This window comes from Gossypium hirsutum, chromosome A08 (assembly GCF_007990345.1).
Source record: "Gossypium hirsutum isolate 1008001.06 chromosome A08, Gossypium_hirsutum_v2.1, whole genome shotgun sequence".
Taxonomy (NCBI): Eukaryota; Viridiplantae; Streptophyta; class Magnoliopsida; order Malvales; family Malvaceae; genus Gossypium; species Gossypium hirsutum.
The window spans coordinates 77,330,921-77,346,402 of record NC_053431.1 but is presented as its reverse complement, the minus strand read 5'-3'; the positions used below and the strand labels follow the sequence as shown (position 1 = coordinate 77,346,402).

General features: G+C 30.8%; 1 protein-coding gene across 1 annotated transcript; it reads left to right on the top strand.

Moving 5' to 3' along the window:
* Positions 1 to 7,838: 7,838 nt before the first annotated feature.
* Positions 7,839 to 10,457, top strand: LOC107945815 (RING-H2 finger protein ATL20). Its single transcript, XM_016879961.2, has 2 exons — positions 7,839 to 8,589; positions 9,779 to 10,457. The coding sequence occupies exons 1-2, from the start codon at positions 7,908 to 7,910 to the stop codon at positions 10,252 to 10,254; spliced, it is 1,158 nt and encodes a 385-aa protein (XP_016735450.1). The 5' UTR covers positions 7,839 to 7,907; the 3' UTR covers positions 10,255 to 10,457.
* Positions 10,458 to 15,482: the final 5,025 nt, after the last annotated feature.

Genomic DNA, 15,482 nt, shown 5'->3' with positions numbered 1-15,482 from the left:
TCTTTTAGTCGTATGGAGGAGAATATGGGGTTGGTACAACTAGTTCCGTGATGGATCAAAATTTGATGGAAATATGTTTCCTAAACCTAGGAGAGATAGAAGTGAACCTAAAGCTCCATTAAGAGGAAAAGGCAAGAAGCATACTTCTGTAGGCTCTTCATCTAGTAGGAGATCATGTAACACCCCAAACCCGGCCCAGACGTTATGACCGGATCTGACATGCCACATCGAAGCGTTCAAAACATTTTATATTGTTGATCCAGAAAAACTTGCTTAGTGTTTTAAAAGATAATTTCATTATAGGTTAAAGTGAATGGAAGTTGTGCACCAGGTAGGAAACCGGAAAAGAGGTGGTGAGTCCATCGGACTGCTTAAGTACCAAGCTTCCTTCGGATCCAATCCTAGACATGCATACCGCCATTGCCACACCTTAATGTCATGGATATTTCTAGGAAACCGATTTGATTAAGTCATTTTTAGGAAAAGTGATTAATTTTGGAAAATACTTTCATTGCGAAAGCTTTGCTTGTTGTCGTGTTATTTTGAAATCAATTGTTGTTTTTGAAAACGCGCCCTAAAGCTATCCAATTTCAACAGTTAAAATAAGTAATACCTATCTTAGTAATACATATTAAAACCATCAAAAATAATTAAGCGGCCTTATTACATTTAAAAACCCCAAAACTTCAAACGTAAATAAAAGGATGTCCAGTTCACCAGAAGAAAATCAAACTTTCAGAACGGGTGGCCACTCCGAATTCCCTCACAGCTCCAAGCCCACTATGGTTGGGGATTACCTGCATGGATGAAAATAAAAGGGGTGAGTTTGGGGAAACTCAGTGTGTAAATTAACCCAACCATAGCCTATATCAGCTCAAACCACAGAAATAGAATAAGTTGGCCTTAGCCCAGAATAGAATTCAAAATAAAGCCCATAGGCCCATAATAGAACAGAACAGATATTACATGTTTATGCAGAAACCCAACCTAGATTCATCCATAACACCCCCGTACCAGCCTTACACCATGTGGGGAGACTACTCGACCCACCCAACCGCTACACACCACAGAAATCGCAGCGAGGCTGCCAGATATTGTGACAAAGTCACCAGATACAGATATTGTGGCAGAGCTTCCAGAACAGATATATATGGCAGAGCCACCAGATCAGATAATTGTGGCATAGCCACCAGGACAGATATATGTGGCAGAGCCACCATATCAGATAAATGTGGCATAGCCACCGGGACGCTTCCTCCATAGTATAACCCAAGTCCCCATGCAACAGATATATAATCATGGCATACATCATACAGAATCAGATCGTCATGCTTTTCAGTCAAAAGTAACCCTAGGGGTATAATGGTAATTTTGCATACATAGGGGTATTCAAGTAATTTAACTATTCTTAAGGTTTTCATACATAACATAGCCATTTACGTACAATCAGAAACACTTACCGCATTTTCTTAAAAATTTGGGCCCGTTGGCCCATTATCCCGTTTTTGGCCCATTAAGCCCAAAAATATCGAAATGCACAGAATTGCGCACTCTGTAGTCTTATCACTTTAATTTACCATATACATCAAACTATTAATCTCATGAGCATTCACACACTCGCAAGATCTCAAAATACCGGCTTTTCGGCATTTCGGCTTGTGCCGATCTAGTCTATAAGAGGGTGTTAGTTACACACCTGTTTGCGACAATATGCTGACGAGATCCACACACGAACCGCCTACAATTGGATTACTAACACGTTAATCTAACTATTCAAATACAAACTGCGTATTAACCCCTTACAATATTCGGCCAACCACACCTGCAGATCATAGTAAGCTTATAAGAAATCAATAAGCAACTCATTAACAAATTTTTGTCAATGTTTACCACATAATCATAATTTCACTGCAAGCTGTCTTCCTGAGCAATAGTCACTAAATTATTTATAACTGGAGCTACGAAACTCCAAATCAGGTTCAGTTAATTTTCCCTGAAAATAGACTCATATATCTTCTATCCATAAAATTTTCAGAATTTTTGGTTTAGCCAATCAATACCAGATTTTTCTCAAAGTTTTCCCATGTTTCACTGTTTGACTAATCTGACCACTCTTCATTACGAATCAAATTTCTCATTGTACAGAATTCAAAATATGTTCCCGTTTATTTCATTTGAAACTAGACTCATTAATCTTTAATTAAATAATTTATTCAGCTTCTAATTCATCTCCCACAATTTATGGTGATTTTCCAAAGTCACATTACTACTGTTGTTCCAAGCAGATTTATTACCAAATTCACTCTTTCACACATAACTTGCATGCATGTTATTTAAACATGTATATCACCAATAAATCATCACATATCTATGAATTTACTTAAGTATAATCTTCATTTTATCATTTTAAAGCACAACATGTTAGCCGATTTTCCCTTTAGCATCTAAGGCACATGCATGCTCGTTTGTTTGGCTCAACTTCACCTATCTTCCATTTTTCATCAAAAGAACATGAAACAACAACCATTTTCTTCATTTTAATTCATGACTAAATGCTCACAACACAACTAAAAACCAAAATATGCTTCAAGAGTTAAGGTAGAATCAAAAAGAACTCATGAACATCAAGATAGAAGCAAACTACCATGAACTTACCTTCAATTTTCTTCCCCAAGTGACCAAACATTCAAGAGCTTTCTCCTCTCCTTTCTCTTCTCTAACTTTCGGCTATGATGAACAAAGATGGACAAAACTTTGTTCTTTTCACCCCTTTTTCTTTTAATAAAATTTCATATTTCATCCATTTAATTCTTTAATACAAAAGACATGAAATGCCCATCATGGAACATTTACCTAAACCATTATCATGGAATATTTACCTAACCCATTATCATAGAATATTTACCTAATCCATTATCATGGAACATTTACCTAACCCATTATCAAATTTGTACCATGAATTATGGATATCAAGTGCTCATATTGTCTACAACAACATGATGGCTGGCCACTTCATGTAAAATGGGAGGTTTGTCATGCAAATCCTCCTATTTTGCACTCCTATTTATTTGGCCACTTCAATTTAGCCTATAGCATTTTCAAACATTTTCACATAGGTCCTATTTCATAATTTCACCCCCTTTTTCTTAAAGAACAAAAATTAACTAAAATTGTCGGGTTCTATCTTAAGCTTGGGCCTTCTAGAGGCCCACTAACATAATTAAACCTATGCCAACATTCACAGAATTCCCGAAAATTGGGGCGTTACAGATCAAGTTCTACTAACCTTGGGTATAGTGATTCATCTAATAGCACTCAAGGTTTTTATCCACCAAAACAACCTTCATATTTTCAATCTTCACATGTTTATCCACAACCATACGGTTATTATCCACCATTTCCTAATTATCATGTGTCATATCAACCTCAAATGCATCCTCCACCACCAATGTATCACCCACCTCCACCTCTCATGTATCCTCCTCCACAAATATATCCTCCATATCAATTATATGAAAACTAAGGTGAAAATGTTTTTTTTTTTTGAATATATTTTTTGACAAAGGCCAAGAGAAACAAAATTCAAGAACACTCTCATAGTGAATGTGAAGGATCTGATCCTCCTCGTCATTCCACTAATTGGTGAAAACTAAATCATACCACAACCACTATTTGTAAGGTATGTTTTTTTAAAAAAACTTTTTGTTAATGTTTTTAATTTAATGATATTAAAACATTTAAAATATATCTTTTGATAAACGAATTAAGTATATTTTATGAAAAGATAATTAAGAATTGAAGCATGTTGAACTATATATGAAAGTAGAATGAGAGTGAGAATAAGTGGTAGGAAATAGGAATAATTAATGAGAATATATACATTTATCTTTTCCTTTTTTCCTTGTGCAGCTTAGAATGTTTTGATATCTTCACCATCTTCAAAGTTGTTAATAAATATTGAAGACCTCTCTCATATATGAATTTTTAATTATTTTATCTATAAAAATTTCAAACTTATTAAATATGATGAATGTTTAATGTTTCCTTTTTTTTTTTACTTTTTTATTAGTTAATATAATATTTTTAGAAAATTTGTAAATAAAAATAAGAATAATTAATTATTGTAAAAATTGTTTTCACATATTAATAAAAGTTTATAAGTGTTAGAAAACCCTCTAAAAATCATTAAAAATGACTTTTTATAATTATGATTATAATGCTTTACAATAAGTTGCGCGAATTGAAAAAAATTTCACGACTGCGATACTTGCAGTGACGGCAATAGCATCTATTATGTCCGCAACAACGATAAACGCAACGCGACCGCAACCGCAATTTAAATCCTTGATCAAAACTAAATTCTTATTCTCCTTGCAAAAGTCTATTCAGTCAAAATCATAAATCTGTAGTCATCTAAATTAAATAAATCTAGTTTCCAACAATAGTTGAGCCTTTAATCTTGGATTACTTCATAGGTTGATTAACTGAGAAATTCTGTAGTAGAAGATGGTTTCCAAGCTACCCGGTCATCTTCAGTAGGAACTTAAGAGATGAAATAAAATTACGCGACCAATCCCTAGGTCAAGACCTAATCACTCTGTATTATTACATTGAAAATATATTAGAAAAAGGAAAAAAGAAAGGGACAAAAAATTTTGTTTGGTTGTCACAGTTGGAACTTTGAATTCGTCTCTCTTTATATGCCGAATACTGCAACTTGGGAACAAGGTGAATGATCTAAAACTTAGCTCAAATACTCTTGCTGACCCGCCATCCAACGCTTCTTAACCCGTTGCCTTGTCTCATGAACTCAATGCATGCCATTACATCAAAGAATAATAAATAAACAAATAGATCTTCATCTTGATTTCACAATTTTAGTATGATAGTACATGTTGACCGAGGATCCTCTTTGTGTATTTTATGCGGATGTTGTTGAGCAATTAAAATTTAAATTACAAGTACATCAATCATTTTGCATTTGCTTTGCAATTAAAAACTATATTAAGATGTGATTGATTAACCAAGGATATCGGGTTGGACCAGTTAGAGTATCAATTCGGAGAAGGGTATTGAACTGGTTGAATCGGATTTTAATATTTTTTATTTTTTAATGATTTATTTGGACGGATCAATTGGACCGATTAGACCGGTTGGCTTGATCGATTTAACCACCAATCCGATTCTAAAAACCTTAAAAATATCAGTCAAAACATTAAAAAATATGTATTATATCCAGATAGGATTTATGTCGCCAATAACATTTAATTAATATGATACTAACTAATAATTTTATTTGAATTTAATTAATATTGATTACAATTATTATTACTTTTACTTGATTAATTTTAGAGTTTAAAGTTTAAGATTTATTAGATCTTGATTTAATTGTTAAAGTTTAAAATTTAAGGTTTATATAAAATTTAAGTTTTAGATTTTAGATGTAAAATTTATGTTTAAAAATTTATTACTATTTATTTATAATTATGCACTGTTTTTATTTTTGTGTTGTCCACTACCAAATATACACTAATGACACCTTCCAAACAAATTAGGAAAAATGATATATTAATATTAGATTTGGTAAGAGTATTATTTTTCACATATTTAATATATAAATTAGTAATAAACTAATTATAATTGGTCAATTTTATAATACACAAAATTTATTTGTGACAAAACAAAATAAAAATTTTCACTTATTTTAAAAAATTCATATTTTTTTCAGAGTTTTACTCCTCCTTTTTACTTTTATGTTTAAAATTATTTTACTTATTTTTTATTTTATATATAGTTATTTTAATATATGTATCAAGTATTTTTTTTCTCCTATTATTAGACAGTAACAAAACATGTCGTAAATACAAATGAAAGATAAAAAAAAAAACCAAGGCTCATATGTCAAAAGAAAAGCATTAAGAAAATGAAAAAATATATATAGTTAATTAAAATAATTAATTAAATTTTTTTTATTGATCACGTTGATTGTTAAAATAAATTGATGAACTAATTAGATGATGGCACGTGATAGTTTTTGATTTATCTAATATTTTTGAGATAAATCTCAAAACTAGACATGAATTTTGATTGAATATGCAATTGTATACATAAACTTTAATTTGGTGCAATTATATACTTAAAACTCTAATTGTGGTTCAAATATATACTTGAAATTTTAATTTTGATTTAATCATACACATTTAAACAAATAAATACATCAATTTATTTTTAAATTGGATAAATATAATTATTTATGTATGCAATATATAAACATAAAATGATGTTATATCAATAATTATGTTAATAATTTATAAAAATTAGATCAAATTAAAATTTCATGTATAAAATTGTAAGAAATCAAAGTTCATGTATACAATTGCACATTAAACATAATTCATGTATAGTTTTGAGATATATCTCAATATTTTTCCATAAAAATGATTAAAAAAATTATAAAAAAAATTGGATAAATTTCATAAAAATATTAAAATTGATATATATTTAGATTATGAAAATTTATAAATATTATAAAATATAAAAATATAATAAATTCTAATAAATTATAAACAAATTATAAAATTAACAAAACTTATTTAACACGTTTAAAATTAAAAAAACATATTAGAATTCTTAAAAATTGTAAATAATTATAAAAAATATTAAAATTGATATAAACTTATAAAAATTATAAACAAATCGTAAAAACTTGAACTAGATTAGTTAGCCTGAGATTGGTAAGGGTATCAGTCTAAGAAAAGTCATTAGATCGACTGACGTGGGAGCCGAGAGGTTGAACCAATTTTTTATTTTTTAATATTTTTTATCAACCAAAATTTCATTACCCAACCATTAGCATATGATAAAATAAATTATTTTGATCAAGGTTTTCAAAAACGGACCGGTGGTTGAATAAATCAGGCCAGCTGTTTGTCAGTTAGACCGATCCAACCAGTTCAATTAAATGAAATATAAAAAATTAAAAATATATTAAAATTTAAAAAAAAAAATTGGTTCAATCGTCTGGTTCCAAGATCAACCGATCTAATGGCTTTCTCTGAACCGGTACTCTTACCAGTTTCGGTCTAACCAGTCCAACCGGCTGATCTAGTCCAGTTCAAGTTTTTATTTTTATTATTTTTATAATTTTTATAAGTTTATATCAATTTTAAAACTTTTAGTACTTTTTACAATTTTTATGATTTTTATAGAATTTTAATACGTTTTTATAAAATTTTAAATATTTTAATTATGTTTTATTAATATTTATAGTTTTTTTTATAAATTATTATATTTTGGATAATATTTTTATTTTTTTTATAATTTTTATAAATTGATATCAATTTTCATATATATTTTAATATTTAATAATGTATATTTTTTGATCCTTTTTTTCTGATTATTTATAATATTTTTTTATTTTTAATCATTTTTATTAAAAAATATTAGATTAAATAAAAAATTACCACATGTTATTATTTGATTAATCTATTAATTTATTTTAACAATCAATTTAATTAATGATAAAAATTGTTAAATATTATTTTAATTAATAACAAGGACTTAATTAAATATAAATTTAAACAAATAATTATTTTAATTAATAAGAGGGCTTTTTACATTGTCTCTCGACATGTAAGGCAAAAAAAAAAAAACGGCCAAGTTACAAATTTCCAAGTAACTATGTTGAATCAATGATTTTAACCAAAATTTAGAGGGGGAAGAGAACAACACGTGTCAACTTCCCATTGAGACATATCTACCTGATTGGAACTGGGGTGCGTAGATTAAAGTAAAACCATCCAAATTTCCACGCAAAACCTCACTTAACTTGAAAGACTCTACCCTACTCTACCCTACCCCTTCCTGGAAATAAAAATTAAAAAATAGAAACAAGGCTTCCACGGAAAATGTCTCTTCTAACATCTCTTCCTTCCATCTTCTTTTTGCTCTTTCTACTAAAACCAACGGCTGCTCAACCTTGTCCCACTTCATGCCCTGGCGGTGGACCACAAATAAACTTTCCTTTCGGGATCAACCCTCACGGCAACCCCAATGGTCGCTGCAGCTATCCGGGTTTCGGTCTTTCTTGCAGCAACAAAACACAACAACTAGTCCTTAATCTCCCCGAATCAGGAGAATTCATAGTCCGGTACATCGACTACGAGGCCCAACAGATATGGATCAACGACCCTAATTTCTGTCTCCCTCAACGGTTCTTGCACTCCTTCAATATATCAGGAACTCCTTTCGTCTCTGAGTTTTGGTATACCTTCACCTTCTTCAATTGCTCTGCTATCGAAGTTGCCGAAGGTGGGTTAAGGCCAATCCCATGTCTTAGCAATCAGAATTATTCTATTGTGGCTTCTCAGGCGCCGGCAGACATTTTCGTGGATTCTACCAATGCTTTGCAGTCAGCATGTCATCCTATAACAACTTTTACGGTTCCATTTGTTTGGTATGGGTGGTGGGACGGCGTCCGGTTAGAATGGACTAAACCCGATTGTCGATCATGTATTCAAGGTCGAGGAGACTGCTGGTTCAAGAATAGTACTACTCTGGAAATTGGGTGTTTTAATCTGCCAACCCAAGGTAAGTTACTGCTTGCTAAACTACGGCCATGGTGAATGCTCTGTTCTGAAAATGGTGAACTCTTTTACTTTATTTGTTTATGGTGACTAGGAACCTAATAGCACTTGAAAATAGAGTATTACTTGGTAAAAAAAGTTTTAGAAACCTTAATTTGGATCCATGTCATGAAATCATGTTGATTTTACTTTGTTTTATTTTGAATCAAAAGCTTTCAAGTAAAACTTAAAATGGAACAGGTGATGCAGAACAGAGCGATCAGCTTTTGTTAATTTAATCCAAAATATCAACGTCACTGTAGTTTTTTTGAAATGCAGAAATAATGCCAACACAAGTTACCAAGACTCCTTACAAACCATTGAAATGGTTTATTCCATATGTTCTTATAAAAAGGTTAAATTCTATAAAAGCTCCCTGTACTATGTATCTTTGGTGGATTTAGTCTCTCTACCACAATTTAATCCGTAAAAGTACCATAGAGGTCTTTATATTAGGAATCAGATTGTATTTTTATTTCTTTATTCAAAAAATAGGTAGATGAATCCCCGTACGTTAGATTAAAGAGCAAATGATCTTTTTTTTAAAAAATTCATCCATTTGTACTGTTAAAATTTGGTTCATATACATCAGCATGAGGTACATATAGCCCACCACGTAATACTATTTGATTATTCATTAGCCACACCAGTTTTTAACAATACCAACAGATAAAATTTTTGACAAAAATGATCAATTTATTTATTTTTTTAGTAAAGGAGGCAAAATTCAATTTAACTACCAGTAAAGGGTCTTCACGATACTTCTTCTACCCAATTTAATCATTTTCAACCTAATAGGCTGATACTATTTTTTTTTTTTGGTTATTTACGTCAATTAATTTGACGCTACTTACTTTCAAAATCATATGATGATATAATATATATATCTTGATTTAGATTTGGATTTGAATTTTTTGCATAATGAAAGGAAATTGTATAATATTTATCTAAACTATAAAAAAATGACAAATGTATATATGCTACCTCACTATATGTTAAAAATTATTAAGATAAATCAAATTAATTTACTGAATTAACAAAATAAATGGGTTAGGACTCTAAAAATACAAATTTGAAAAAAAAACCTAGTATGGAATTATCACTAGCATTGGAAACAGAGAGCTTAGACCCTGATATTGGTTTTCCCATTACAGGCGGTCTTCCAAGGGGTGCCAAGTATGGAATTATCATTGGCATTGGAATTCCAGGACTCTTGAGCCTAATTGGGTTGGTTTCGTTCATTGGTAGCCGAGTGAGATGGTATGGACGTGGAGGCAACCTCACCAGTCTCGAATTCTCCACGTCAATCGCCCCTTCACCGGCTGTTATCATAACAGGACTCGACGGGCCAACAATTGAGTCCTACCCCAAGACTAAGCTTGGTGAAAGCGGGCGTCTTCCCAAGCCGAACGATAATATTTGCCCCATTTGCTTATCCGAATATCAACCTAAGGACACATTGAGGACCATACCAGAGTGTAGCCATTACTTCCATTCCGATTGCATAGACGAGTGGCTAAAGATGAAGGCTTCGTGCCCTTTGTGTCGCAATTCGCCTGGTGGATCTGCTCAAGTTACCCCCTCTATGTCTTCTTCGCCTTCATCGTCATCTTCACTCTTATCACCGTAGACAAGTTCTAATTTATGCCATTATGTATATCAGCTGTTGTGAAATATATATATCCTGAGTTCTTTCTTTTGTCGTTGATGAATTTGGGTTATTAGGAAACATGTTACCTTTCTAATTTTTTATCTAGTTGTCATTTAATTTCACACATTTTCCCCTAAAAATGATTCCTTATCAGTATATGTGATACATATTTATTTATGAAATATTTGATTTTTAAAAAAGATTATTTGGTATACTATTAGTGAAATTTTGACTTTATAAAGTTAAAAGGTTGACAAATGTCCTATAAAATTATAGTAAAATAATTTTAAAAAATACACATATTAATTTTTTTTAAACTGTTCATGGAATAAAAAAAATACATTACCAGCAAGATCAAGAAACTATTATGCATTTCTTTTTTTTTCCTTTTTTTTTGGGTTATTTTTTATTTTGTTTTTTGTTTTCTTCATTATAATATATATATAAATTATATTCTTCAAAATATATAAAAAATTGAAAATTAAATTATCTCACATTTAAAAAAAATTAAGGTTTTGTTTGGTTTTAGGAAATAGATGCTATTTTTATTTTCGGTGTTTGCTTGAAATTTTTAAAAATAATTTTTGTAAAATAAAATAAAAATATGTGAAAATAGAAAATAATAAAAAGTTGTTTTTATTATTTTCACTAAAAATACTTTGCAAAAATGAAAATAATGTAGTTTTTAATTTTAGATTAATTGATATTGGTTTAAACCTATATAAACACAAAAACATTCCTTTTTTTTAACAATTTTTTAATATTAAATTTGGTATCCTAGTTCAAATACATATTAAGTTAAAATATTTTATTTTATTTTTTAGAGAAAAATAGTTAAAAAAATATGTTTTCATGTTAAATGAGAACTATTTTCTGAAAATAAAAATGAAATTGAAAATAAAAAATAGTTTTTAAACCAACAAGTGTTGGGTGCAATGGTAAGGCAATCGTAACATGCTACAGAATATGCTACAACATCTCTCCCATTCGTCAAACATATAAGATCACCCGTAACATGATTTGAACACCTCGTATCAAGAATCCAATTATTCTTAGACTTACCATTCAACCGAGTGGCAGTTGATTGTTATTACCAAACATCGTCAGAAGAGACTATCATTACTTAGTAGTAAAACAAAGAAGGGTTGCCCCCTAAAGGTGGTGGTGGAGGAGGAGGAGAAGTCTTGTCGCCGGCCATTTAGAATGATCAAAGAGAAGAAAAAATTGTGTCAAAACCTTGCTCAAATGCCATGACAATAATAGGATAATCTCTTAAATTTTATTGATAGACCTCAAGGGTATATATATCTATATAGTAGTCGTTACATATAAATCAAATCACTAAAAGATAATATCACATAATAATATCCTATAATATCCTATTAGGAATTAAATTTCTAAGAGATAATATCCTATAATATCTCTTTAGGAATCAAATTGCTAAATGATAATATTTCATAATAATATCCTAATAGGATTGTAATAGGCCCAATCTGCCCGGGCCCATCAACCATACAAAAACAAAAAAACAAAAATTAATAGAAACTAATAAATCCAAATAATTACAAAAGTCCATTAAAGCCCAACAAAAATACAAAGCCCAAATGGCCCAAAAATTAAAACACTTTCAGAAACCTTAGCCTTCCTAACCCTCTTCAACCGCCGCTCCACCTCCACGTCACCCTCCATACACCTCCACGTCGCCTCTGTACCTGCAAGAAAGGATGAAAAAAAGGACAACAGTAATGCAAGGACAGACAGCAACAGTAGCAAACAAAATAGCATGTATCAATTTCGGCTATAAAAAAGCCATGAATAAATTTTGTAATATGGGTACACACGAAATATATACAAATATCAGAGAATCAAAAAATTTCTAAAGGTTTTTCTTTCATCCTGCTATATTCTCTTTTTCTTTCTATTTTCACTTCGTTGTTGTTTCATTTTTCATTTGCAAAACAAAAAGTAATAAACGAAAGTATAAAAAGGGAGGGCGAACTAACCTGACTCCTCGAATCCCACCGCAGTGGGTGGCTGAGGTTCGTCGTTTTCAATGAAAAATGACGCCTTTAGGTATTTTTTTTATTTTTCAGGCCACCGTAGACAGCGACGCCATCGCCGGTGACCATCGACCTCCACCGTGGTCCGACGGCCGGAGTCATGGCCAGATTCTGGGAAGGGGGAGAGAGTTAAGAGGATTTTTTTTGTTTTTTTTTTAGGAATGAGGGTTGAAATGAAGAATAAAAAAAATTAGGCTTAAATAGGGGGTCAAAATGTCGTCGTTTTAGCTTAAGCTCACAAGCCTCAAAACGACGTCGTTTTGAGGCAACCCATGCATCGACCTGACCCGCTCCCAAGGATCCGCGTGTTTTCAACAAAAGGGTTATTTGCCGCGGTCTTTCCGCTTTTGCGACGCTTTGCAATTGGGCCCCTTTTTTATTTTTTCTTTTAAAATTTATCCGATTTCTTTTTCTTTTTTTTTTCATTTCAACCCTTTGAGAAAACGCTGCACATAAATAGCCTGGGACATTTTTTCTTTCGCTCCTTGGTATTTTTAGCGTGTTGCGAATTAGTCCCTTATTCCATTTTTGTTATTTTGAATGCTTACCTGAAATTTTATTGAGGTTCCAATTTAATTTTTTTATATCCTTGCATTTATTTATTTAATTTTGGACCCTAAACTTCATTTTAACTGCAATCAAGTCCTTATTCTTTTAAATTTGAACTCTCTTTATTTATTTTAGCCCTTTTACTTATTTAGTTATTTATTTTAAAAACCGTTTTATTTAATGTACTGTTTAATATTTTATTTATTTATTTAATTGATTTCTTTTTAAACCAAATTTGTATTAGCTTTTATTTATTAATTTACCCACCCTTTTTTAAATTAGCTTGTTTATTTTATTTTTGCCCTTGTCATTGTCATTTTATTTCCCTTTTTTATTCATCAATTTACTACTTTTCATGTACTTCCAAAATTTAGATTTATTATTATTATTGTTATTATTATTGTTATCATTATCATTTGCATTTTTATAAATATTATTATTCATGCATATTAACTTTATGATTCATTAATGTTAAGGTTATATATGTTATATTTTATTATGCAATATTATGTCATTGTTACTTCAAATGTATGTTGCACTATCATTATTAGCCACGCATGACCTTTTACGGTTTAAACAACTTTTTTTAATATAATCACTTAATCATATATCTTTTTAAATATTTCATAGATTTTTTTCCAAATTCGTAAAAAGGAAAATCTTGAAATAAGGTAATGTTTCGCATTTAGAAAATTCAAAAAATTGTACCCTAACTTTCAGGGTCTCAATTTTCTCGTTGAACCTAAATAGCCAAATATCCTTTCAAATTTCAAAATACATGAATTTTAAATAAGATAAAGGCAATATTCCGCGTTTAGAAACTCGAGAAGATCGTGCCCTAACTTACGGGGTTTCAATTTTCCTCATTGGATCTAAACAACCGAATATCCTTTTAAAAATCAAAGTGCGAATTTTAAAATAAAACAATTAAAGGGCGAGCTTATTTTCAAAGGTTCAAATGCCGCGTCCTAACTTAAGGGATGTAATATTTTGTTACCTCGAGACAATAAGGCCTTCAATGTTCGATTCAATTTATTCAAGCATTTCTTTTAAATCAACATTAATAAAAAAGATCGTATTTTAAATTCTTTTCGAGTTTTCAACTTTCGACGTTTAGACATTAGTTAATCAATTAGGTACCAATTTTGGGCATTACGAGAGTGCTAATCCTTCCTCATACGCAACCGACTCCCGAACCTGTTTTCTTGAATTTTGTAGACCAAAATTGTTGTTTTAGTAAATCAAAACGTTTTATTAAAACGATCGATCACAAGGTGACCCGGTCACACCTCATCAAAAAGGATTTTGGCGACTCTCATTTTTCGTTTTCTTTTTAAATAAAAGTCGACCTTTTTTACAAAAAATGGTTTCGACAAGGATTCTATTGAGAATTACAACCATACAAAAGATTGCACTTTTGATGGTATTTTCAAGCACCACAATTTATCAAATTCAAAGTTATCATATGGCAATAAAATCTAATTTAGAACCAATGAGACTTTTTTTTAATGAGAAAATCCCATGAGCATCCTTTTTCCCAAATAACAGAGCCTTTGATTCTTCTAGTTTCACCGAAGTTGTACAAGGAGCTCCACTTCCCATTAAAAAACCTCTCATTTATAGCATACTTGACAATCTTTGCCTACTTGTCCACAACAAGCATAAAAAACCTTGGGTATTTGTTGAAAAGTGGCTAACCATGCTGCTACGATGAGTGCATACAGCTTGTATGCATGCTATATTAACAAGTTTTTTGTTTTAATTGCAATTTATTTTAGTTTGGTTGAAAATGAATAAGCTTAATGACAGCTTGATGTGTTTAGATAGTTGAATGAATTGTTTAATTGGCTTGTTTGAGTGTACAAGCAATGTTTCACAACTTATTAGGCTGATTAGTGGTGTTAGTTGTGTTTGGTAAGATGATTGTCTACAAAAATCATGTATTGTTATGATAATGGTAATAAAAATCAATTTTTCATTCCTTACTGCACGTTTTTTAGCAAGTAAATTATATTAAGTTTCTGGTTGTTTTGTTCTCTGTCTTGTTCTTTGCTTTTGTTGCTGTAAAACCCCAACAATTGCTATCTAGAGCCTGTGATCTTTGAGGGCCTTTATTCTTTTTTGTTTGATAAGAAAGGAAAGAAAAGCAATGAGAGACAGTCGAAAGGAGAAATATCCACCTTGGTTAAGAATATGGACAAAGTAGAAACAATAGATTTAACATATCATTTTTTATTGCTAACTGGCTCGTTCCTTCTAAAAAAACAAGCAAATAAATTGAGTGCTTCAAAAACAAGTAAGAATGATGTAGATCAGATTGCAAACAAGATAAACTACAATCTTTGGCTTATTCTTGCTCTTATTCTTGTTTCTTTAGTAGTTTGAATCAATTGTTTATTGTTTGAATCAATTCATTGTTATTTAAATAGATTCTTTGTGGATTAACTCGATTTAAAACCCAACAGTATTGGTGCTTGAGAGCACATTCACCATGCTATCTATCCCACCAAAACAAAGTTTCTCTCCTATTACCAAGACACCATGTGCAACCATTAGCACCAATTAAACTTTCCACCCCTTCCTCTTGTTGGACATCCA

Bases quoted from the DNA above. Each gene is read 5' to 3' on its own strand.
- LOC107945815 (XM_016879961.2), top strand. From the start codon at position 7,908: ATGTCTCTTCTAACATCTCTTCCTTCCATCTTCTTTTTGCTCTTTCTA. The intron at 8,590-9,778 runs GTAAGTTACTGC...TTCCCATTACAG, and splicing joins TTTTAATCTGCCAACCCAAG to GCGGTCTTCCAAGGGGTGCC.